The sequence below is a fragment of the Hevea brasiliensis genome, chromosome 14 (assembly GCF_030052815.1).
Source record: "Hevea brasiliensis isolate MT/VB/25A 57/8 chromosome 14, ASM3005281v1, whole genome shotgun sequence".
Lineage (NCBI taxonomy): Eukaryota > Viridiplantae > Streptophyta > Magnoliopsida > Malpighiales > Euphorbiaceae > Hevea > Hevea brasiliensis.
This window is the reverse complement of record NC_079506.1, coordinates 51,726,822-51,750,191: the sequence shown is the minus strand read 5'-3', so window position 1 is coordinate 51,750,191 and position 23,370 is coordinate 51,726,822. Positions and strand designations below refer to the sequence as shown.

The 23,370-nt window shown below is 34.5% G+C and overlaps 1 protein-coding gene across 3 annotated transcripts in view; it reads right to left on the bottom strand.

Moving 5' to 3' along the window:
* Nucleotides 1–22,513, bottom strand: part of LOC110669820 (uncharacterized) — a 38,105-nt gene extending 15,592 nt beyond the window's left edge. The window contains exons 1-6 of one of the 3 annotated variants that reach the window (XM_021831634.2): nucleotides 21,957–22,512; nucleotides 21,707–21,871; nucleotides 21,526–21,624; nucleotides 21,216–21,323; nucleotides 19,349–19,480; nucleotides 18,785–18,922 (exon numbers count right to left, since the gene is read on the bottom strand). In XM_021831634.2, coding sequence (XP_021687326.2) covers nucleotides 18,785–18,922; nucleotides 19,349–19,480; nucleotides 21,216–21,323; nucleotides 21,526–21,624; nucleotides 21,707–21,871; nucleotides 21,957–22,373 — 1,059 coding nt within the window. In that variant the 5' untranslated portion in view covers nucleotides 22,374–22,512. Of the gene's footprint in view, nucleotides 1–18,784; nucleotides 18,923–19,348; nucleotides 19,481–21,215; nucleotides 21,324–21,525; nucleotides 21,625–21,706; nucleotides 21,872–21,956 lie in introns of all 3 variants that reach the window. The other 2 variants (XM_021831635.2, XM_021831636.2) reach the window with 2 other exon arrangements.
* Between the last annotated feature and the right edge of the window lie 857 nt (nucleotides 22,514–23,370).

Sequence of the window (23,370 nt, the reverse complement as noted above, 5' to 3'; positions counted from 1 at the left end):
TAATATGTACATGGGTATTTATATACAATTGATTCCTATAATTGTGTTATACTAATTAGGAAGAAATCCTAAATAAGAAATCCTAAATAGGAATACAGAATACAGAATATACACAGAAATAATATAATGATTGACTTTCCATAACAATTTTGAATGATTTTTGACTTTTGAATTTGAATTATTTTCTTGATTAGCACAACTGCTCAATGTCATTTATGGATACATATGATGCATTTACATCATAAATACGAACTAATGGAGATAATCCTCCTTGTGTTTGTTGTCAGGGAGTAGATAATCTCTTTGAATCGGAATGGAAGAAGGAGATCATTCCGTCGAGCAACCTATTGAGGCTGAGGCACTGGGGGAAGCCCCAGCTTTCCAGAATTTGAGTGGGTCAGCCACTCCAGCTCCTCCAATGCCGCAGTTCCTACTCAGTTTGCTCCGCAGATGGCTGCACTGTTTCAACAAATGGTTGGAAACCTGCCAACACAAGCCCAAACCCAAGCACCAGCAGTGCAATCACAGCTTCCAACCAGACAATATGATAAATTGATGAAATTTGGGCTACTGAATTCAAGGGAACTGTGGATCCGTTAGAAGCTGAACAGTAGATTGAAAGGATGAAGCGAGTATTTAAGAAGCTACATTGTACAGATGACCTGAAATTTGAATACTCAGATTTATTACTGCAAGGGATGCATATGAATGGTAGAAAACCATCCCCAACAGTTTGGTGGAGCTTCCTGTCCTAACCTGGGATGACTTCCTCAGACAGCTCAGACAGAAGTATGTCCCAGATACATATGTTGATATGAAGCTTCAAGAATTTTTGAGTTTGAAGCAAGAGAACAAATTAGTGGCTGAGTATGAAAGAAATTTTTTCCGCTTAAGTCACTATGCGGGGAACTTGCTTACTACGAGCAGAGACCAATGTAAGCGATTTGAGGCTAGTCTGAAGCCCAGTTTGAGGATGCAAGTAGTTGGATTCAGACATGAAAATTTCTCCGAGCTGATATCTCAAGCATTAGAACTAGAAAGAATTGAAATGGAATGGGTACCTAAAAAGAGTTCAGAAGAAAAAGAGAAAAATAGAAAGATTACTGAACAAGCTCCTGATAGTGGTGGGTCAGGAAAGAGAAAACACTTTGAAGAATCTAGCTCACGCAAGTCCGGTAGAGGTAGATCTTCAGGACAGAGACCACCTCGACCTAGCCAACAGACATCCAGAAGAACAGCTCCAGTCCGTACTTGTGAAACCTGTGGAAGAGTACAAGGAAGGGTTTGTTATAAAGCCATCGGAGCCTGCTATAACTGTGGTGAGACTGGACATTTTGCCATCGGAGCCTGCTATAACTGTGGTGGGACTGGACATTTTGCCAGGGATTGCACTAGTGCCCGCAGATCTGGGCCACCCACTACAGCTGAAGGTTCAGTTCAGAGTTCTGCCTCCAGAGGTTCCCAGACAGTTAGCAGAGGCCGAGGTAAAAGGCAAAGGTAGTACTTCTGGCAGTCAGGCCACAGTCAATCAGCCTGAGAAGAGCCTGAGAAGAGTGGTGCACCGACGAGGGTATACACCATGAGGCAACGAGAAGAGGCTGAAACTTTTGATATAGTTGCTGATACATTTTCTATTCTTGATCAAGATGTGTTTGTACTGTTTGATCTGGGTTCCACCCATTCTTATGTTAGTGCTAGCATCATTAGTTATCTTGTTGTCGCTTATGTGAAAATGGATTTTGAGGTGCTAGTAACTAGTCCGCTAGGACAAGAGGTCAGGGTCAACATAATGTATAAAGATTGTCCTTTGGTGATCCAAGGACACACATTCCTATTCGACTTGATTGAAATACCCTTTAGAGATTATGATATTATCTTGGGCATGGATTGGTTAGCCAGGCATCATGCAATGATTGACTGTAAACTGAAGACGGTCACTTTTGGTCTCCCTCAGTATGATAATGTGGTTATACATGGGGAGAGGCAGTTATTGCTATCAAATCTCATTTCAGCTGCACTAGCTAGAAAAATGATCAGAAAGGGGTGTGAAGCATATTTGGCACGTGTGATAAACACCCACGTAGAGAGTCCCACAATGAGGGATATTCCTACAGTATGCGACTTTCCATATGTGTTTCCTGAAGAATTGTCAGGGTTACCTCCAGAAAGAGAAGTGCAGTTTGAAATAGAGGTTATGCCTAGTGTGGACCCAATCTCTATTACACCTTACAGAATGGCACCTGCTGAGTTGAAAGAGTTGAAGGTGCAGTTGCAAGAATTATTTGATAAGGGCTTCATTCGCCCTAGTGTATCACCTTAGGGAGCGCCAGTGTTATTTGTTAAGAAGAAAGATGGCATCTCCGTCTGTGTATTGACTACAGACAGTTAAATAAGGTGACAGTAAAGAACAGATATTCGTTGCCCCGTATAGATAATTTGTTTGATCAGTTGAAGGGTGCAGCTGTATTTTCCAAAATTGACTTCAGATCGGGATATTGTCAGTTGAGGGTGCAATAGTAGAGCATTCCAAAAACTGCTTTTAGAACTTGATATGGACATCATGAGTTCCTGGTTATACCATTCGGGTTAACTAATGATCCGGCTGCATTCATGGACCTGATGAACACTATTTTCAGGCCATACCTCGACCAATTTGTAGTTGTGTTTATGGATGACATCTTGGTATATTCGAGGAATGCAGAAGAGCATGATAGGCACCTGAGAATTGTGCTACAGACTTTAAGGGAGAAGTAGCTGCATGCTAAATTATCAAAATGTGAATTTTGGCTGAAAGAGATTTCTTTCTTGGGGGATATTGTGTCAGCTCAAGGCATTAAGGTGGATCCCAATAAGATTGAAGCTATCCTTAATTGAAAGCTGCGCAGGAATATTACAGAAGTTTACAGTTTTTTGAGTTTAGCTGGATACTACCGCCGTTTTGTTAAGGGGTTTTCTATGTTGGCATCTCCACTAACCAAGTTGCTTCGGAAAGATGTGAAATTTCAGTGGACTGATAAATGTCAGCAGAGTTTTGATGAATTGAAAAGATGTTTGACTGAAGCTCCAGTCCTTACTTTACCTACACCGGGTAAAGAATACACTGTCTACAGTGATGCTTCTCACAATGGGCTAGGCTATATACTGATGCAAGATCGAAATGTCATTGCTTATGCATCACGCCAGCTGAAACCCCATGAGAGAAATTATCCTACACATGACTTGGAGCTAGCAGCTATTATATTTGCTCTGAAGATCTGGAGACATTATCTGTATGGGGAAAAGTGTTACATCTACACACATCACAAGAGCCTGAAGTATCTGGGTACCCAGAAGGAGTTGAATTTGAGGTAAAGGAGGTGGTTAGAACTTATTAAGGACTATGATTGCCTGTTAGACTACCAGCCAAGGAAGGCAAATGTGGTCGCTGATGCTTTGAGACGTAAAATCATGGCGAGTTTAAGAGTTTCTCTTTTGTCTATAGTACATGAGTTGAAAACACTGCATGCTAGTTTGGAGATTGATGATGAAGCACAGATGATAGCTGCATGGCATGTACAGCCAGTGTTGATTGATCATATTAAAATGGCAGCACAAAATGATAAAAAATATCAAAAATTGATGGACAAAGCTCGAGATGGCAAGAAACTTGAATTTTCTATGAATGATGATGGCTTACTGCTACACCAGGGCAGAATGTGCGTTCCTAATGATGTAGAAATGCGACAACTCATTATGAAGGAAGCACATGAGCCTCCTTTTGTTATGCACCCTAATGGGACTAAAATGTACAGAACAATAAAGGAGCACTATTAGTGGAATGGGATGAAGAAAGATATAGCAGAGTTTGTATCTAAATGCCTAACTTGTCAGCAAGTAAAGGCAGAACACCAAGTGCTAGTAGGCTTGCTACATCCACTACCAGTACCTAAGTGGAAATGAAAAAGAATCACGATGGACTTTTTTATGGGACTTCCGAGAACACAGAAGAATCATGATGCAGTATGGGTCATTGTGGATAGATCGACCAAATCTACTCACTTTTTGCCAGTACAGATGGACTACAGTCTGGACAAATTGGCTAAACTGTACATCGATGAGATTGTGAGACTTCATGGGGTGCCGGTTGTTAGTAATATGCCCTAGAGCATATCATTTAGTATGTATCTTGTACATGTTTTTATTAATAAAAGGCATTTTCACTTTTCCGTTTACATAATATATTTATGTGTAATAGAAAAGGTCCATTGATATTTTGTTAGAAATTCTATTCTTAAGTTGTTAAGAATACGAGTTACAGTATTTCTAGTACAAAGTATCATAAATAGGTTCACAATCGAGGATACTTCACAATAAGGACATGATTTATCCAGAAAGATTGTATTCATGTTTGTTCCCAAGTTATTTATATGAGATATAAATAAGATAGAATAGTGAGTCTCATGCCATATGACAAACATGATAGGCACTTATACATGATAAGTAGGTCGAACCAGTAACACTTATGACGAGCACATGGAATTTACTATTGTCAATGTATTGTCATAAATCATATCAGTGCATATAATCTTTAGACCTGAAATAGCACAGTTATCTTGTATATAGATGGTTTGAGTTTGATACTGCTTTCATCCTTGTACTGTGTATGGGTATATGGGCATGTGTTGGCTCCTACTAGTTATATATGGAGGTAGGTGTTGATCAAGATGGAATCTGTTCCTCTAAGTAAATAGGGATAAAATCCTATATTCATTTAATTGTTCTTGATGTTTCAAGTTCCTTGTCAGGACAGATAGATTTAATCAGAAAAGAGTTTCTGATGAAAAAATCTTTTAATCAAGAACTGAAATTAAAAGAGAACATAATATTCATAGCAAATGGGGTTTGACTTAAACCATGACTCTAGCTTGAGTTGGGATTTTGTAACAGAGAGATTCTAGTGCATGGTAACATATGATTATAGGTTCATTTAAGGTAAACCTTATTACTAATTGGGTGGCCATGGCATGCTATGCTAGGTGTTAACCATGGTCTATGAGGTGCATAAAATGGTTTAGAGAAATCATTTATGGTAAGAAAGAGTTCTGATGATATTAAGAGTTGATATCATGTCTCATTGCCAATTAGTGATGAACCTATTAAGTCACACACATACACAAGTAATCACCAAATTAAATATGATTTAATTAATTAATTAAAGAGTTTAATTGATTAATTAAATAGGTTTGGTTTGCAATTAGATTGCAAAGTCCCTAGCATGACTTGAAACCAAATCTAGGTTATTGGATGTATAGTATAAGTTAAATTTATATTTAAAGTGTTTAAATATGAATTTAATTAATGAGAAATTAATTAATAAAGATTAATTAATTGATTTATATTTGATATAAATTGATTAGAAGAAGAGAAATAATTATTTTGGGTTGAGAACTCAAAATTAAGACACAGGGGCATTTTGGTCATTTCACAGGGTGACATGTGGCACCATGAGTGGCACTACATATAAGCTTGTCAAATGTCTTTTAATCATGTAAGATGATCAAAGTCAAGATTAAATATAGGTTTGACACTTGACACAATGTGATTGGGTCAATTAAACCTAGAGCCAATCAGAATGTGACATGTGACAAAGTTTTAAGTGGTGACCTAGCTATATAAGTGTTGTTATGAAAAGAAAAATTACAATCAGCTGCTGCCTCCTTTGTGCCGCCATCCTTGAGGCTCCCATTCTCTCTTCTTCTTCATCTCTCATCAATTTCAAGAGATTAGCAAACAATCTCTTGAATTAAAAATACTAGAAATTGTTTTTAGTGTTCTGTTTACATCTCTAATCTCTCAAAAGGCAAAACTTGATTTTCTAATTCATAGAAAAAGCTTTAGAAGCTGTTCAAGGGCTGCCATAGGTGATCTTGGTGTGGACAAGCTAGAGGGACAACATCTGGTGTCCTAAAGATGCATCCCAAAGGTGCCAAACACACTGCAGTGCATCAAGAGGTTAGTGCACTTGTTCTTGATTTAATCTAGGGTTCTAAAATTAATCTGATTAATTCTAAGATCTTAAATGGTAAATACAGATCCAAAAACATATTAAAAGAGTTTTAATATGTTGTTTATCATTGAAATCAAATAGATAAAAATAAATTTTGCCTGAAGAATGTGACCCTAGGTAAAAATTTTTGAATTCAATGATATAAACTTGTGTTTTTCATGCTTTCGCTCCTTCAATTGGTATCAGAGCCACTATATTTGCCATTTAGATTGTTGATTATATGATTTAATTGTGTGCAATAATCATGAGATGATAGATCCATTGCTAGTTGGATAAAGAAGTGTGGCGGCATGCTTGATCTGACCATCAATGGTGCGCCATCTTTGGGCTTCATGGGTGGCGCAAGGTTTGGTTTTAAATTCTGCAATTGTTGTATGATCTAAGGCCTATCGTATGACTAATTAAAGTGTTCAATTAGTAGTTTTAATCACAATTAAATTTTGATTCAAATCAAAATTTTAAAAATTGTTTGCATGTGATTCAAATCTGAATTTTAAAAGTTGTTTGAATGTGATTCAAATCTGAATTTTTAAAGTTGTTTGAATCCTATTCAAATCTGAATTTTTAAAGTTGTTTGAATAATATTCAAATCTGAATTTTTTAAAAATTATTTGAATGTGATTCAAATCTTATTTTTAAAAATTGTTTGAATGTGATTTAAATCTGAATTTTTAAGGTTGTTTGAATGTGATTCAAATCTGAATTTTTAAATTTGTTTGAATGTGATTCAAATATGAATTTTTAAATTTCTTTTTATCATATTCAAATCTGAATTTTTAAGTTGAATATGAGATATTCAATTTAATTTAAGTATGTATGTTTTATTTAATTGTTAAATAGTGATATGCATGATGGATGATCATGGACTATAAAAGACCAATGTGATTGAATTTATTTCTTTTATATTTTCTTTGGGTTCTAATTTAAATTAATTTATTTTAATTTATTTTTGGGCATGTATTATTAAGGTTATAATAATTTTTTGGGTAGTAATTTCATTTATTTAGTTCTTATAAATTCGCCTTGGTATGCCAAGGATTACTATGTAATATTGGATTGCAAGAAGATCAAGGAGGTCAAGAGCATTGGTGGGACCAGTGGGAGAAATTCAAGATCAAGTGTTGATTATGTACTCCTTCAACAACTCTTGTAAAATGAATGAAAGAAATGCACCTATGAATGCCCTAATTCAATTCTTAATGGCTCAGAATTGAATCCCTTAGAAAGTCCATGATCATACCATATTTACACGCTTATCCATAAATGCATGAGATGTATGTGAATGTATGCAATTATATGATATATGCATGCTAAATGGATAATGTGCAAAGTGAGACCTTAATAGTAATTAGGAAGACCATAAAATCTTCCAAACAAATGATTAAGTTGGAAATGATATAATTAAAGTAATTATAACATGGGCCCTCCATTGAGGCAATTATTTTAAGAAATTTTAAATACTTGCATAAGATGCAATTAATTTAAGAGATTTTCTTAAGAATAATTATTAAGCATGAGATTTTATAAATATGTAAATGGTTTGGTGGCCAATATTGGATGTACCCAAGAACATTAAAATTATTTTCATAATTACTGACTCAATGGGATCAACTTAACTAATGCAAGATAAGTCAACAATGGATGTACCTGAAATTTTGAGCATTAGGAGCTAGGTAAAGGATTAAACCTCACATGAGATGTGATGGGCAAGGAGTTGCTCACTTATAGTTTATTGTAATTCCAATAATGGATGTACCTGAGGATAATCAATAGAATTATAAGAATTCAATCACCCACTAGAAATCCATCCAACTAGGATTTCTGTTTTCTACTTTGGAAGTGTAGGATTCGCTAAGTTAGGGGGGAGGACCAATTTGATTAAAAGATCATAATCATTTTGGTTAATTACATGATAAATTTACTAATTAACCTGGTTATTTTCTGCAGTTAATTTTCTGATAATACAGAACAACCACTACCATCCAATATCCTTGCAAGTATACTTGATCGCAATAGGTTGACAGGACCTAATCTGTCTGATTGGCTAAGAAATTTAAAACTTGTCCTAAACCTTGAATATATAGGATATGTTATAGACTCAAATGTTTCTAGTCCCTTACCTCCAGAGGCCACCCAAGAGAAACATGAAACTTTGGACAAGTGGAAGGAGCATGATATGAGAGCTAAGTGTTACATGCTTGTTTCCATGAGTAATGAGTTACAGAAGCAACATGAAAACATGCAGAATGCGAGTGAGATCCTCCTTCACCTACAAGAGTTGTATGGTGAGCACAGCAGGAATGATAAGTATGAGATATCTAGGCAGTTGTTATGTTGGGGATCATGTCCACAAGATGATTCGGCTAATTGAGCAGCTGGAACATCTTGACTTTAACATGGATTTCCAACTGCAGACGAATTTGATCATTCAGTCCCTTCCTGAGTCTTTTAGGAATTTTGTAACAAATTTCCATATGACTAAACAAGAATGCAACTTGGCTAGTTTACTCAACATGCTGGTTATTGCTCAAAAGAATATGCCGGGCAATAAAGGAAAAGAGGTAGCTTTGATTGCATTTTCTTCTGCTCGAAAGTCCAACGAGAAGAAGGGCAATAAGAAAAAGAAACCTCAGATTCCTGGTCCTTCCAAGAAAATAGCCAAACAGAAAGGGAAAACTAAAGCTGATGGAGGCAAAAGAAAGTGTTTCCACTGCCAGAAGGATGGGCACTGGAAAAGGAACTGCCCAGAGTATCTTGCTTCTCTGAAGGACAAGAAGGATAGACCTTCGGAAGATATGTCCATATCTTGTTATTTAGATTCTGATGATACTCATAGTTCATCTACAGCTTGAGTTTTAGATACTGGTGCCAGTTCTCACATTTCTTATGATATGCAGGAACTAACAAATAGTAGCAGCTTGCGTTCTCGAGATATTAGACTCCGAATTAGCGATGGCTCAACTGTTGAAGCTTTAGCCATAGGATCTAAATCTTTTTACATGTTTGGACATGTTTTGTGTTTGGATAATATTTTATATGTACCTGATGCTTTTAAGAACATCATTTCTATATCTAGTTTGACTAAAAATGGTTATGAATTTCAGTTTACAGATGATGTTTGCAATATTTATTTTGGAAATAAATATGTTGGTTCGGGTTATATGAATGATGGTCTTTATTATTTGGATAATAATGACAAACACAAAATGGATGCAAGTGATCTAAATGAATGCAATGCCATGGTGAAAATCAACTCAAGTTCAAAATATATTTGGCACTTAAGGTTATGTCATGCTACAGAAGATAGAATTGCAAAACTGGAGAAAATGGGGATTCTATCCTCATTGGGCTCTGAGCCTACTCCAACTTGTGAATCTTGCATTCAGGGCAAAATGACTAGATCACCCTTTGTTGGATAAGAGCTAAGGGTTGAAAATATTTTAGAGCTAATACATAGTGATGTATGTGGTCCATTTAAGAAAATGGCTAGAGGCGGTTTTCATTACTTTATTACCTTTACTGATGATAAATCAAGGTTTGGGTATTTGTATTTGATGAAATACAAACATGAATCCTTTGAAAAGTTCAAAGAATTTAAATCTGAAGTAGAAAATCAAACAGGGAAAAGTATTAAAGCTCTTCGATCAGATCGTGGAGGTGAATATTTGAGTACTGAATTTGATGAATACTTGAGAGAGCACGGCATTGTTTCCCAGCTGACTCCTTCGGAACGCCACAGCTGAATGGTTTATCTGAAAGGAGAAATCGTACCCTATTGGATATGGTACGTAGTATGATGAGCTATACTGATATGCCAATCTCCTTTTGGGGATTTGCATTAGAATCAGCTTTGTATATTCTGAATAGGATTCCATCAAAATCAGTTTCTTCCACACCTTATGAGATATGGCATGGAAGAAAACCAAGTCTTAAGCATGTTAAGATTTGGGGTTGTCCAACTTATATCCAAAAGCTGAACACTGATAAATTGGAAACCAGATCATAAAATGATCAATTTGTTGGATATCCAAAAGATAGTTTTGGATGTTATTTTTATTTGCCTACCTCACAAAAGGTTGTGGTAAGTAGAGAAGCCACATTTCTTGAACAACAGTTTGTTCAAGAAGGAAGGCAAATAGAGTTAGAATTGGAGAATTCTAACCAACCAACAAATCAGATGGATATAGATCTATCAAGTCAACCTACACCCATTGATGAAACATCTACAGCTATTCCTCGTAGAACAACAAGGATATCTCACCCACCAGTGAGATATGGTTTCCTTCATGAAGAAGAACAAGAGTTGTCTACTCATGAAGAAGTAGATCATGGAGATGATCCACTTACCTATGAAGAAGCTATATCAGATATAGACTTTTCAAAATGGATTGATGCTATGAAATCTGAGATTGATTCCATGTATAAGAATCAAGTTTGGGATCTTGTTGACCCACCTGAAGGTATTGTACCTATAGGGAACAAATGGGTTTTCAAGAAGAAAATTGGTTCTGATGGAGAGGTAGAGACCTATAAGGCAAGGCTAGTAGCGAAAGGGTTTCGCCAAAGGCGAGAAATCGACTATGAGGAGACTTTCTCGCTTGTTGCCATGCTTAAATCAATTAGGATTTTATTAGCAATAGCTGCATACTATGATTATGAGATTTGGCAAATGGATGTCAAAACAACTTTTCTCAATGGATACATTGAAGAAAACATTTTCATTGAACAACCTAGAGGTTTTGAATCCCAAGATGGTTCCAAGGTATGCAAGCTAAAGCGATCCATTTATGGGTTGAAACAAGCTTCGAGGAGTTGGAACATCCGTTTTGATGAAGCCATTAAATTATTTGGTTTTATCAAAAATGAGGATGAGCCATGTGTATATAAGAAGGTTAGTGACAGTGCTATCACTTTCCTTATCTTATATGTAGATGACATACTACTGATGAGTAATGACACAGGTATGTTGACAACTGTAAAGATATGGTTGTCAAACACATTCTCCATGAAAGACTTTGGGGAGGCAACCTATATTCTTGGGATTCGCATCTATAGAGATAGAGCGAAAAGAATAATTGATTTATCCCAAAGTCTATACTTGGAAAAGGTGTTAAAGAGGTTTAACATACTTGATTCCAAGAGACGATTGTTGCCAGTGAGACATAGTATCCACATTTCTAAAGAAATGTCTCCTTCGGCTATTAGAAGTTTAATGCATGCAATGTTGTGTACTAGGCCAGATATCGCATATGCTGGTAGTTTGACTAGCAAGTATCAATCCAATCCAGGTTTGGAACACTGGATAGCTGTCAAGAATATCCTTAAGTACTTGAGAAGAACTAAGGATTTATTCTTGATCTTTGAAGGTAGAGACTTGCAATTGGATGGTTATACTGATTCTGATTTCCAATCAGATATCGATGATAGAGAGTCTACCTCTGGGTATGTGTTCATTTGTAATGGAAGTGCAGTCAATTGGAAGAGTTCCAAATAGAGTACGACTGCAGATTTCACTACCAAGGCTGAGTATATTGCTGCATCAGATGCTACAAAGGAAGCTGTTTGGATAAAAAAATTCGTCTTGCAGTAGTTCCTTCCATTGAGTCAGCAGTTCCACTTCACTGTGACAACAATGAAGCAGTCATACAGGCTAAGGAACCCCGGTCTCACCAAAAATCCAAACAGATAGAAAGGCGCTACCACATTATCAAAGAAATAGTTGGACGAGGCGACGTAGCCATGTAGAAAATAGCATCAGCTGAAAATCCAGCTGATCCATTCACTAAGCCTATGTCACAGACTCGGCTAGACCGACATCTTGAGAAGATGGGTCTAAGATATTGTAATGAATGGCTCTAGTGCTAGTGGGAGATTGTTAGTAGTATGCCCTAAAGCATATCATTTAGTATGTATCTTGTACATATTTTTATTAATAAAAGGCATTTCCACTTTTCCGTTTACATAATATATTTATGTGTAATAGAAAAGGTCCATTGAAATTTTCTTAGAAATTCTATTCTTAAGTTGTTAAGAATATGAGTAACAGTATTTCTAGTACAAAGTATCATAAATAGGTTCACAATCGAGGATACTTCACAATAAGGACATGACTTATCCAGAAAGATTGTATTCATGTTTGTTCCCAAGTTATTTATATGAGATATAAATAAGATGAAATGGTGAGTCTCAGCCATATGACAAACATAATAGGCACTTATACATGATAAGTAGGTCGAACCAGTGACACTTATAACGAGCACATGGAGTTTACTATTGTCAATGTATTGTCATAAATCATATCAGTGCATATAATCTTTAGACCTGAGATAGCACAGTTATCTTGTATATAGATGGTTTGAGTTTGATACTGCTTTCATACTTGTACTGTGTATGGGTATATGGGTATGTGTTGGCTCCTACTAGTTATATATGGAGGTAGGTGTTGATCAAGATGGAATCTGTTCCTCTAAGTAAATAGGGATAAAATCTTATGTTCATTTAATTGTTCTTGACATTTAATCAGAAAAGAGTTTCTGATGAAAAAATCTTTTAATCAAGAACTGGAATTAAAAGAGAACATAATATTCATAGCAAATGGGGTTTGACATAAACCATGACTCTAGCTTGAGTTGAAATTTTGTAACAGAGAGATTCTAGTGCATGGTAAGATATGATTATAGGTTCATTTAAGGTAAACCTTATTACTAATTGGGTGGCCATGGCATGCTATGCTAGGTATTAACCATGGTCTATGAGGTGCATAAAATGGTTTAGAGAAATCTTTTATGGTAAGAAAGAGTTCTGATGATATTAAGAGTTTATATCATGTCTCATTGCCAATTAGTGATGAGCCTAGTAAGTCACACACATACACAAGTAATCACCAAATTAAATATGATTTAATTAATTAATTAAAGAGTTTAATTGATTAATTAAATAGGTTTGATTTGCAATTAGATTGCAAAGTCCCTAGCATGGCTTGAAACCAAATCTAGGTTATTGGATATATAGTATAAGTTAAATTTATATTTAAAGTGTTTAAATATGAATTTAATTAATGAGAAATTAATTAATAAAGATTAATTAATTGATTTATATTTGATATAAATTAATTAGAAGAAGAGAAATAATTATTTTAGGTTGAGAACTCAAAATTAAGACACGAGCATTTTGGTCATTTCACAGGGTGACATGTGGCATCATGAGATGGTGACATGTGGCACCATGAGATGGTGACACATGGCACTACACATAAGCTTGCCAAATGTCTTTTAATCATGTAAGATGATCAAAGTCAAGATTAAATATAGGTTTGACACTTGGCACAATGTGATTGGGTCAATTAAACCTAGAGTCAATCAGAAGGTGACATGTGGCAAAAGTTTTAAGTGGTGACCTAGCTATATAAGTGTTGTTATGAAAAGAAAAATTATAATCAGCTGCTGCCTCCTTTGTGCCGCCACCCTTGAGGCTCCCATTCTCTCTTCTTCTTCATCTTTCATCAATTCCAAGATATTAGCAAACAATCTCTTGAATTAAAAATACTAAAAATTGTTTCTAGTGTTCTGTTTACATCTCTAATCTCTCAAAAGGCAAAACTTGATTTTCTAATTCATAGAAAAAGCTTTAGAAGCTGTTCAAGGGCTGCCATAGGTGATCTTGGTGTGGACAAGCTAAAGGGACAACATCTGGTATCCTAAAGACGCATCCCAAAGGTGCCAAACACACTGCAGTGCATGAAGAGGTTAGTGCACTTGTTCTTGATCTAATCTAGGGTTCTAAAATTAATCTGATTAATTCTAAAATCTTAAATGGTAAATACAGATCCAAAAACATATTAAAAGAGTTTTAATATGTTGTTTATCATTGAAATCAAATAGATAAAAATAAATCTTGCACGATGCATGTGACCCTAGGTAAAAAATTTTGAATTCAATGATATAAACTTGTGTTTTTCACGCTTCCGCTCCTTCACCGGTATCGATTGTGTCAAACAGAGATCCAAGGTTCACTTCTAGATTCTGGGGTAGTTTGCAAAAAGCCCTAGGAACTAGATTGAACTTCAGTACGGCATTCCATCCACAGACAGACGGCCAGTCTGAGAGAGTGATTCAGATATTAGAGGATATGCTACGAGCTCGTGTGATTGAATTTGAAGATAGTTGGGATACACACTTGCCTCTAATTGAGTTTGCTTACAATAATAACTACCAATCAAGCATTGGGATGCCTCCATATGAAGTCTGCATGGCAGAAAGTGCAGAACTTCTCTGTATTGGGATGAAGTGGGTGAAAAAAAACTGATTGACCCAGAAATTGTTCAGCAAATAGAGGAGAAGATCACACTTATCAGAGACAGGCTCAAGGCTGCATCAAACCGTCAGAAGTCCTACATCGATTTAAAAAGGAGAGAGATTGAATATGCAGTGAGTGACATGGTATTTCTCAAGATTTTCCCTTAGAAGAAAATTATGAAATTTCGCAGAAAGGGAAAACTGAGTCCTCGCTTTATTGGACCATATAAGGTTCTGGAAAGAGTGAGTCCCCTGGCATACCGATTGGCACTATCTCCAGAGTTGGAAAAGATACATAATGTCTTCCATGTGTCCATGTTAAGGAGGTATAGATCAAACTCATCTCATGTTCTACCAGTAGAAGGGATTGAAGTAAATCCAAACCTCACATGTGAGGAAGAACCCATAGAGATTCTGGTATATGAGGTGAAGCAGTTGAGGAATAAGCAGATACCACTGGTTAAAGAGCTGTGGAACCATCATTCAGGCTAGGAAACTACTTGGGAGCGTGAGAAGAAGAGGAGGCAGCACCCACAGCTGTTTAGAGATTAAGATCAGGTAAATTTCGGAACGAAATTTATATTAAGGGGGGGAGGATTGTAACACCCTATGTTCATTAGGTCAGTACATTCCAATATTCCGGTGACCAGTGTCTGTCCGGACAGTCGGAATGTCTAGACGTCTATATCATCTAGAAAAGCCCTGAATAAAAATTAATAGCAAAAAAATGAAGGTGAAATTGAAATAAGAAAAACAAAGTAAAAAGGGTTAAATGAGCCAAGGTCACAGTGATGAGTGACTGTACCGAAAGTGACTGCAAGGTCAGCCAAAACCCTAATTTCGTATGAGACATTGTGACACTGCAGGCCTAGAAATTATTGCAAAGCTAGTGGAAATGAGAGAACCACAGAAAAGAATTGAGAACAAGGTCAAATAATTATATTAGGGTTCATGAAACAATACAATGCTATTGGTAAACCGGATCAGACCGGTAATGGGCAATTCAGTCAATTCACCCTTAGAGGTGACTTTTAGCCTAAATGTCCATTAATATGTTGGAAATTAAATTTATGAAAAATAGATTTTAAGTGAATATGTTATGGAAAAAAAGGAAATAGAACACAAAAGAATAATTTAAATAAAGGTTTATGACATCATAAGGCCTATGTAAGCATGATATCATTAACAAATTTAAATTCTAATTATTTAATTATGGGATAAGTATATAAAGAAACAAATAAAAATTAAAAAGGAAAAAAAAAATTTTATTTCCTTCTTCTTCTTACCTTGACTTTCCTCTCCCTTCTCTCTCTCTAAATTCCTCCATGGCCATGAATTTTCAAGCTTTCAAAGCTTGAATCAACTCCATGAATCCCATAAATTTCCTAAATAAATCATATTCTTGGATCTTGGCAAGTATATTGAGAACAAAAAGGAAGAAGAAATTAGAAGAATTGGGGCTTTGGGAACACTTCATTAGAGGTTAGTCATGAATCTTCTAAATTCTCTTTATATTCATGAATAGACACTTGAAGTGAATGAGAATTTGATGAAAATGAAACAAAAATGATAAGTTTAGGGACATCGTAAATTTCGGCAGCCATGGGATTTGGGTAGAGATGATGTGTTTGGTTTAATAAATCATGTACACAAGTTCAATTGAGTGTGTAGATATGAATTGTGCACTTTGATTTCATGAATGGAAGCAAGTAGTGAATTAGGGTTCTTGACTCTTAGGGTTTTGGGGGAAAATTAGGGAAATTTCGTGAATTGATGTCAATTGACCAAATTGATGTTTAAAGTGGTCAATTGGTGTGTTTGGGAGTGCATGTGAATGCATGGAATGGTCTTAGGGTTGAATGCGATGCTGCCCCGATCTGGATAACCTGACCATGGTCCACTTAAATGACCATAATTTAAATTCTATTGCTCCAATTGGTGTGAGGCCAATTGGATATGAAAACTAAGACCTAATGCAATAATTTTCATGGAGAAACCTTGCCCTAAAATTGACATTAAGTTGGTGAAAAATTAGGTTGAATCCGGATCACACACCCTACCACTGTACAGAATTAACCATATAAATAGTACTTGTTCAAATTGTCATAATTTGGTGTAGACAGATCTAAATGACCTGATTTTTATACTATTGGAAAGCTATGACATAGAAAAACAACTTTCATGCAGAACACAAACCCAAATTCTGACCCTAACCAAGTCAAATTGCCAACCAAAGTTGGTTCCTCAAATCAGCCAGAACCCTAATTGCCCAGAATTTCTGGGTTTGTGACCAATACGGCCAGCCTTGAAAAAGTGGCATAACTTGAGTTATAAAACTCTAAATGGAGTGATTCAAAAAGGGAATCAAAGCTAAGACATTAAGGAACAATTTTGATGAAGGAAAGTTGGCCAAATTTCCACTGTACAAGGTCCAATGGAACAGTAGAAGCAAGTGACCCAAAACTGAAAATTTGCAATTTCTCCTAGGAAACTTTGAATTAAGTTTGGCAATCGATACCAAAAAAAATGTGACCCAAAATGTGGTATGTGGGGATAATTAGAATTAACATACCTAGTAAGTATGAAAAAGTCAACATTTTAACTTGAATAGTGAAATAAATAATAACCCCAATATGCCAAATACAAAGAACTCCATTTTAAGAGAATTTAAAAAGCATAATCAAGTATGCATGAATTTAATTATTGGATTACTTGTGAGATATGGTATTAAAACACTGTAAAGTATGTATTTCAGTAGAAAATGAGACTGGGAAGGAGGAAAAGAAAAACGTGAGTCAAGGTAAAGAGACGACTCACTAGAGGTTTATACACAACTAAATTGATTTAATTGATTTTAATTTTGTAAATTGTTTTGAATAAATGGTAATGGTTTGCAATTATGATTTCCTCATTGCAATTATGAATTGTGTGTTGCCAATATCTTATGGATTTGAAAATAAATCGAATGTGATTATTGAATTTAAAATGTAATTATGTGATTAGAAAATCTTGTAATTTGTTTTTAAACCACAGTTAGCATGACAGTCCCGTTCGGAACTCCCCAATAGTAACGGCTATTTGGGGTTGGATAATTGACATTAATTATGTCTCCTATTAATAACGATTAGTAGTATGATAATTTATGAGTACTCATTAGCTAGCTAGCCCTTCCCTCTTTAATAACGGTTAGTGAGGTGATTGCTTTGTCATGGTGTATAACACGGCACTGATCGTGAAATTTTGTGTCATGGTCTGAACTGTGTGTTCTTAGCAACACTTTTATTTTATGAATCGTGAATCTCTAATGAAATGTGAATTTACATAAATGATTATTATTAGTTTGCAATAAATGATTCTTAGTGAGTCTGGAAATTTGAATCTATTTCATAAATTATAAAAATTGTCTTCTTGTGAATTTTTTTATTTATATCAAAATTGATTTTAATTTAAAATTAGTTGTGTACCACTGAGTATTATTACTGAGCGATAGCGTGTTTTGCTGTCGCAAATAAGGAAAATGACAAAGCAGTAGAGTAAGCTGCTTGGAGCTGAAACTAAAGTATTAGTTAGACTTTTTCCGGGTATATTATTCATACCTTTTGTAAATTTTTCTTTTGATGTAAATTAATTTTATGTATCCATATGTACACATTGAGCAATTGTCTAAAAGTTATACTATTATTCTGATTAATGTAAATTTTGTAATATAAACTTGTTTATATTTATTTTTTTATTTATAAATGCAGTATGTAAATTTCTTTTAGAATTCTCTGAAATTGTGAAATTGAGTTGAATTGAGATTGACTTGGTTTGAGAATAATGGAGGTTGGGATTTAAATATGTATTGGAAGTGTTTTTCACAGGTTTTTTTAAGAATTGTTTTTCCAATACAGTCGGCACTCTACCGAATTTTTATAAAAATTGCAGAGATTTTAAATTAATCAATAATTCAATTTTGATATAAATTCCAATTAAAGGATTTTAATAATTAAGAAATATGACTCACAATTTTAAATTGAAAGAAAAATGGTTTAAAATCCCTTGTAATATATTTAATGAGTTATCGGTAGACGAAATTCGGTAATTTATTAGATATACTACGGGATCATGTTATGCCTTACGGAGGGGTAAAGTGTGACAATCCGCCATAGTGTTCATAACCATAGTTCTTTCATCACTTGAAAATTCAAAATTCTTTGAAGATCCATGCAAATGCCAACTTAAAGCTATGAAAACAAGGATCTGAGCACTATAACTAGCCAGCCAGCCAATAAAGGACATGAATCATGGAAATGGGTGCAAAACATAAATTAACCAGCACTAGCTAATACGTGTCTACCTATTTGGAGGACATAATCTAATAAGACAGGATCTTGCATACTGCGCAGCTAGGGGTCAAAATGCATCAAATAATTCAACTGGACATGTCCAAAAGAGAACCTACCTTTCTTCCTGAACGAGACTTTTGCACATGCGAGATCTTGGGATCTGGAAGTACTTCCCTAAGGATTCTATTCAGCTCTAAACCACGGTGCTCCTCAACAGCCAGGTCAGCTCGAAGTTTCCTAGCCCGTTCTTGGGACTACAAGGTAAAAAAAGATCATCTCTAACTCAACCAAATGAAAGAAGAATGATAAAAATAAATAAAAAAATTAAAAAAAAAAAAGAATAACACACCTTAGGCATCAGCCATGACATGCCACACAAGTTTTGAATTCAGATGTATTATAGTTTATCAAAACCAGGAATAGAACATGATCACCTCGCAAAATTAGTCATGTTCATTCACACATATAACCCAATCCAGTAGTTAAAAGACATTTTGAAGTTGGATTATATCATAAATACAATCATTAAAGATGCACGTTCCAACTTTGCTTCCATTAATTGGTAAAATTTTAAACCAAAATCGCCTAAGCAAAATTAAAAAAGGCAGGTCACTTTTTAACAGTTTAGCCTGATTTGTTTCAATCATGTGCTTAGCTAAAGCTTCTGCAAGGAAAAATACCTGCTCAAGCTTATTGGCATATTCTCTTCTGATGTCCAAAACTAATTCAACTGCACTTGGGTTGACCAAGTCAGGAGGAATGTCAGTTACATTGGTGGCTGCAATAGCTGTCGCATTACTCCTTCGGACAGCCTAGATCAACAAGAAGTTAGTTCTGAGTAGATTATGGAATAGCATCAAATATGATTGTGCCATAAGTAATATATACAAAGATTGTGGAATAGCTGCTAGCAAATAATGCAAATGATTAACACCAACATCGCATTGCAAATTAAAAATAGGACTAGGAGTATGAACACAAGCTAGACCAAATTTCAAAAGACTCCCAAAAACTAAAGGAAGAGTATACAGTTGTTGCTCACATGACTTAAAATATATTAATTGTTTTCAGATGTTTGATTTAAAAAAAAAAAATCACCTAGAATTTCAGGCTGAGGCATTTGAATAACATTAGAAAAAAAAAATTCTTTCAATATAGAAAATAAAATTAAATAGAAACAAAGTTACACTGAAATAAAAGTATAAATTATGTTGGTTGGCAGCAGTGACAGCTAATAACTAGCAATGGCTTACTTTTCTATTTGACAAAGAAAAAAAAAATTGTTAACCAATTTTTCAAAGCATCCCAAACATCAAAAAATGCAAAAATGTTGTTTATGAAAATATTTTTAACAAATCAAACAGAGCCATATTCCATCCTAAAACCTAATAAGAGTCAATTAGGGTGCCTACTTCGGAACCAAAACTTAGTACAAAATTTAAGACCCTAAACCTCACAGAAACAATAAAACCATGCTTCCCTAAATAAGTCCTAGCATGATAAAACTCTAATATGGCTAATTAGAAAAGTTCCTAACTAATAATAAATTTTAACTTTAATAGAAAACCAAGATAATCAAAATTACAAGTTAAAACAATTATCAAATACGCTATCTCATACCATAATCACAGTCATTTGGTCTTCAATACTTCATACTACGCCTTTATGCTTTAGCATGTCAAAGGTAGTTTTGTAATCCGCTGTTAACTATATATATGTGTGTGTGTGTGTGTGTGTGTGTGTGTGTGTGTGTGTGTGTGTGTGTATCCTTATATATTTATTTTCCTATAAAAGTATTAAATAATATAATTAAATATAAATTAAAAATTTTACGAAAGTACTTCAAATACTAGTAGAATAATAAATATGCATATGGAGCAAACAATTGACTTAATATCCACAAAGTTCAAAAAATCCTGTTGGAAACTTTCTATGAAGTCAAAGAAAAGACTTCCATGACTAACTAATCTTTGCTATGGCACACTAACCTTACAACAAGATTTTGCATTTCTTTTCACCAAGTGACTAACAACTAAACATGAAATTATCACCATTCCTCAAAGCATGATGCTAACTTCAATATGCTTATCAGTCAGTAGATGCACAGTTCGTTTACGCCATTCTTTATGCCAGTGTTTTTATGAGACATCAGCCATATGTCCAACTCATCTAATAAGGAGAATATGTCCTGTTCAATAGTGGATAGATGCCACATCACATGCATATAAATACATCACAGAACCAAGAATATATTATCACTAAGGCCAACAAACATACACCAGCAGTAAGCATATATTTCACCCTTTGCCAGAAAATTTAACAGGCCATTAGATATTGACAATTAGTGAGCATTGTAATAAGAAGCATCATAGAACAAAGAGAATTGTTGCATCATATATTATCGCATGAAAAGTGTTGCATAATTTGAATCCCATGCTAGGCAGAAGATATTATAACATGAAAATCATATGAAAATCTCCCAAAAATCATTGCTCCAAACTAAGGAAACAAAGGTATTAGTGAAGGTTCCACACAAACCAAACTTACACTTTCAAGATCATTTTGGATGTCAGCAATAGCTCGTCTCACTTCAGATCGTACAGTTTCATATATACGACTAGAGGCATCATCTCCCAACTGACTTCCATGGAATGACTGCATAATGAAGAACAAAGCTAAATCATCATCATACAACTACATTTCATCCAATGAAATTTAACAAATGTCAAAGGGAAAATTAGCATTCAATCCTATTCACTAACCAGTTAGAAAACTAGCTTTAAGAAGCTAAATAAGCTTAAGCTTTTCTCATGAATTGTATCTAAACTAAGCAAACATAACAGTCCCTGTAGCTCACCTTCATTTGCTCACAAATAGCTCTACTAGTTCTCTCTTCAGCTTCAGAGAAAGAGCTTCGCAAAACTCCATCATCCCAACTCAAAGTTGGCGAAGAAGACTAAAAGAGAAAAACATTGTAAAAGCAAGATTAATCAAACAGTTCCATTTCAAATTGCTAATTCACTATCCTACTATCATACCAAATTTGCGGCAGAACCCCGTGTTGACGCCTGCAAACTTTCAATATGTTCAAGCGAATCAGAACTACTACCTCTAACTAAACTACCCTTCCTCCCGACATTTGAGCCATTAACATTTCTACTTGTGCACTTGCTCAACAAGCTATCTCCTCTTTCAACATCACACTAACCAGAATTATCAGAATTAGAATTATATAAAATGGTTCAATATGAATTCTGTAATCAATAGAAAGAGGATTAAGGACTTAACCTCAGAATTCAAGTGATGAGTTCTGGCCACGGGACCCCGGGACAAAGACCGGCGGCGCCCTGTGTAAACACTGGAGAGACTCCTACCGATATCTTTCCTGCTACCGAAAACGTTTTCAGCTACATCTGCGTTTCTGGACACAGATCTTCCCCTCCTAGTATCAGCGTCCGAAGACTTGGGATTTTCATTGTCGGGAGGGGACACAGTGGTCCAATAGAGAGGATTGTCTCTTTTATTCAAGAAATCCGATGATGGTGATGAAGTTTGGAGGTGGGATCTTGAGACAGCGCTTACGCTTCTTGATCTTCGAGTAGGTGGTTTGTTCGGAGAGTTGGGTTTGGTTTCTTCTTTGGAGGAGGATAGTGATGATGAATTTGTTGGCCTTCGAGAGGAAGATTTGAAGGCTGCCACTGCCATTGTTGATTCAGCCCTATAGAAACATTGAAGATATCATTTCATTATCAATACAAAATGGTGCAGTGTAGGTGAAGACAATTGTATAAAATTCTCCTGTTCTTTCGCAATCAACTCATTCGAGTGAAGACAAATTTGGCGTTGCTCATGTTAGTCAAGTGATTAATAAGCGATGCCTCGTATTGCATTTACGCCAGTTTCTGTTTAGCAAGTATGTCTTTTTTTTTATTTACTTTTTATTAAAATAAATTGAAAAAATAAATTAAGAGTGATATATTTTTAATAATTAAATTACGTTAGGTTAGGTATTATTACTAATTATTCTATACAAAACTTTTTCAATAACTACCGCATACCAACTAAAGGGATTATAATTTATTGCTAAGTAGTCACTAATTTTTTCATTTTTTTTATTATTATTGTTTATTTTTATTTTATTTTTTATTTAATTATTATTCATATATTTAAAAGTAATTAAAATAAAATCAAAATAAATTATCTACTGATTTATTTATTTATTATTATTATTGTTATTTTATTTTCCTTACTTTATTATTGACACATTTAAGAGTAATCAAAATAAAATTAAAATAAATTATTTTTTTAAATAAGCACGAAAAGATGAACCCATACTTTTCTTTTTCTGCATGGGGTACTGCTTTATATATATATATATATATATATATATATATATATATATATATATATATATATATATATATAAAAAGAGGTATTTCTAAAAAAATAATAGTTAACATTTTTTTTGAAAATATTGTAATGTGTCACCTTTTATAAATATCCTTTTTTAACTAATTATTATTTAGTTATTTCTAAAAAAATGATAGGTGATATTTTTTTGAAAAGATTGTAATGTGTCACCTTTCATAAATACTCTTTTTTAACTAATTATTACTTAATTTTTTTATTTCTCTTTTAATTATTATTGTTATTATTATTTATAATATTATCTTAACATTTATTACTTAAATTATTATTTTTT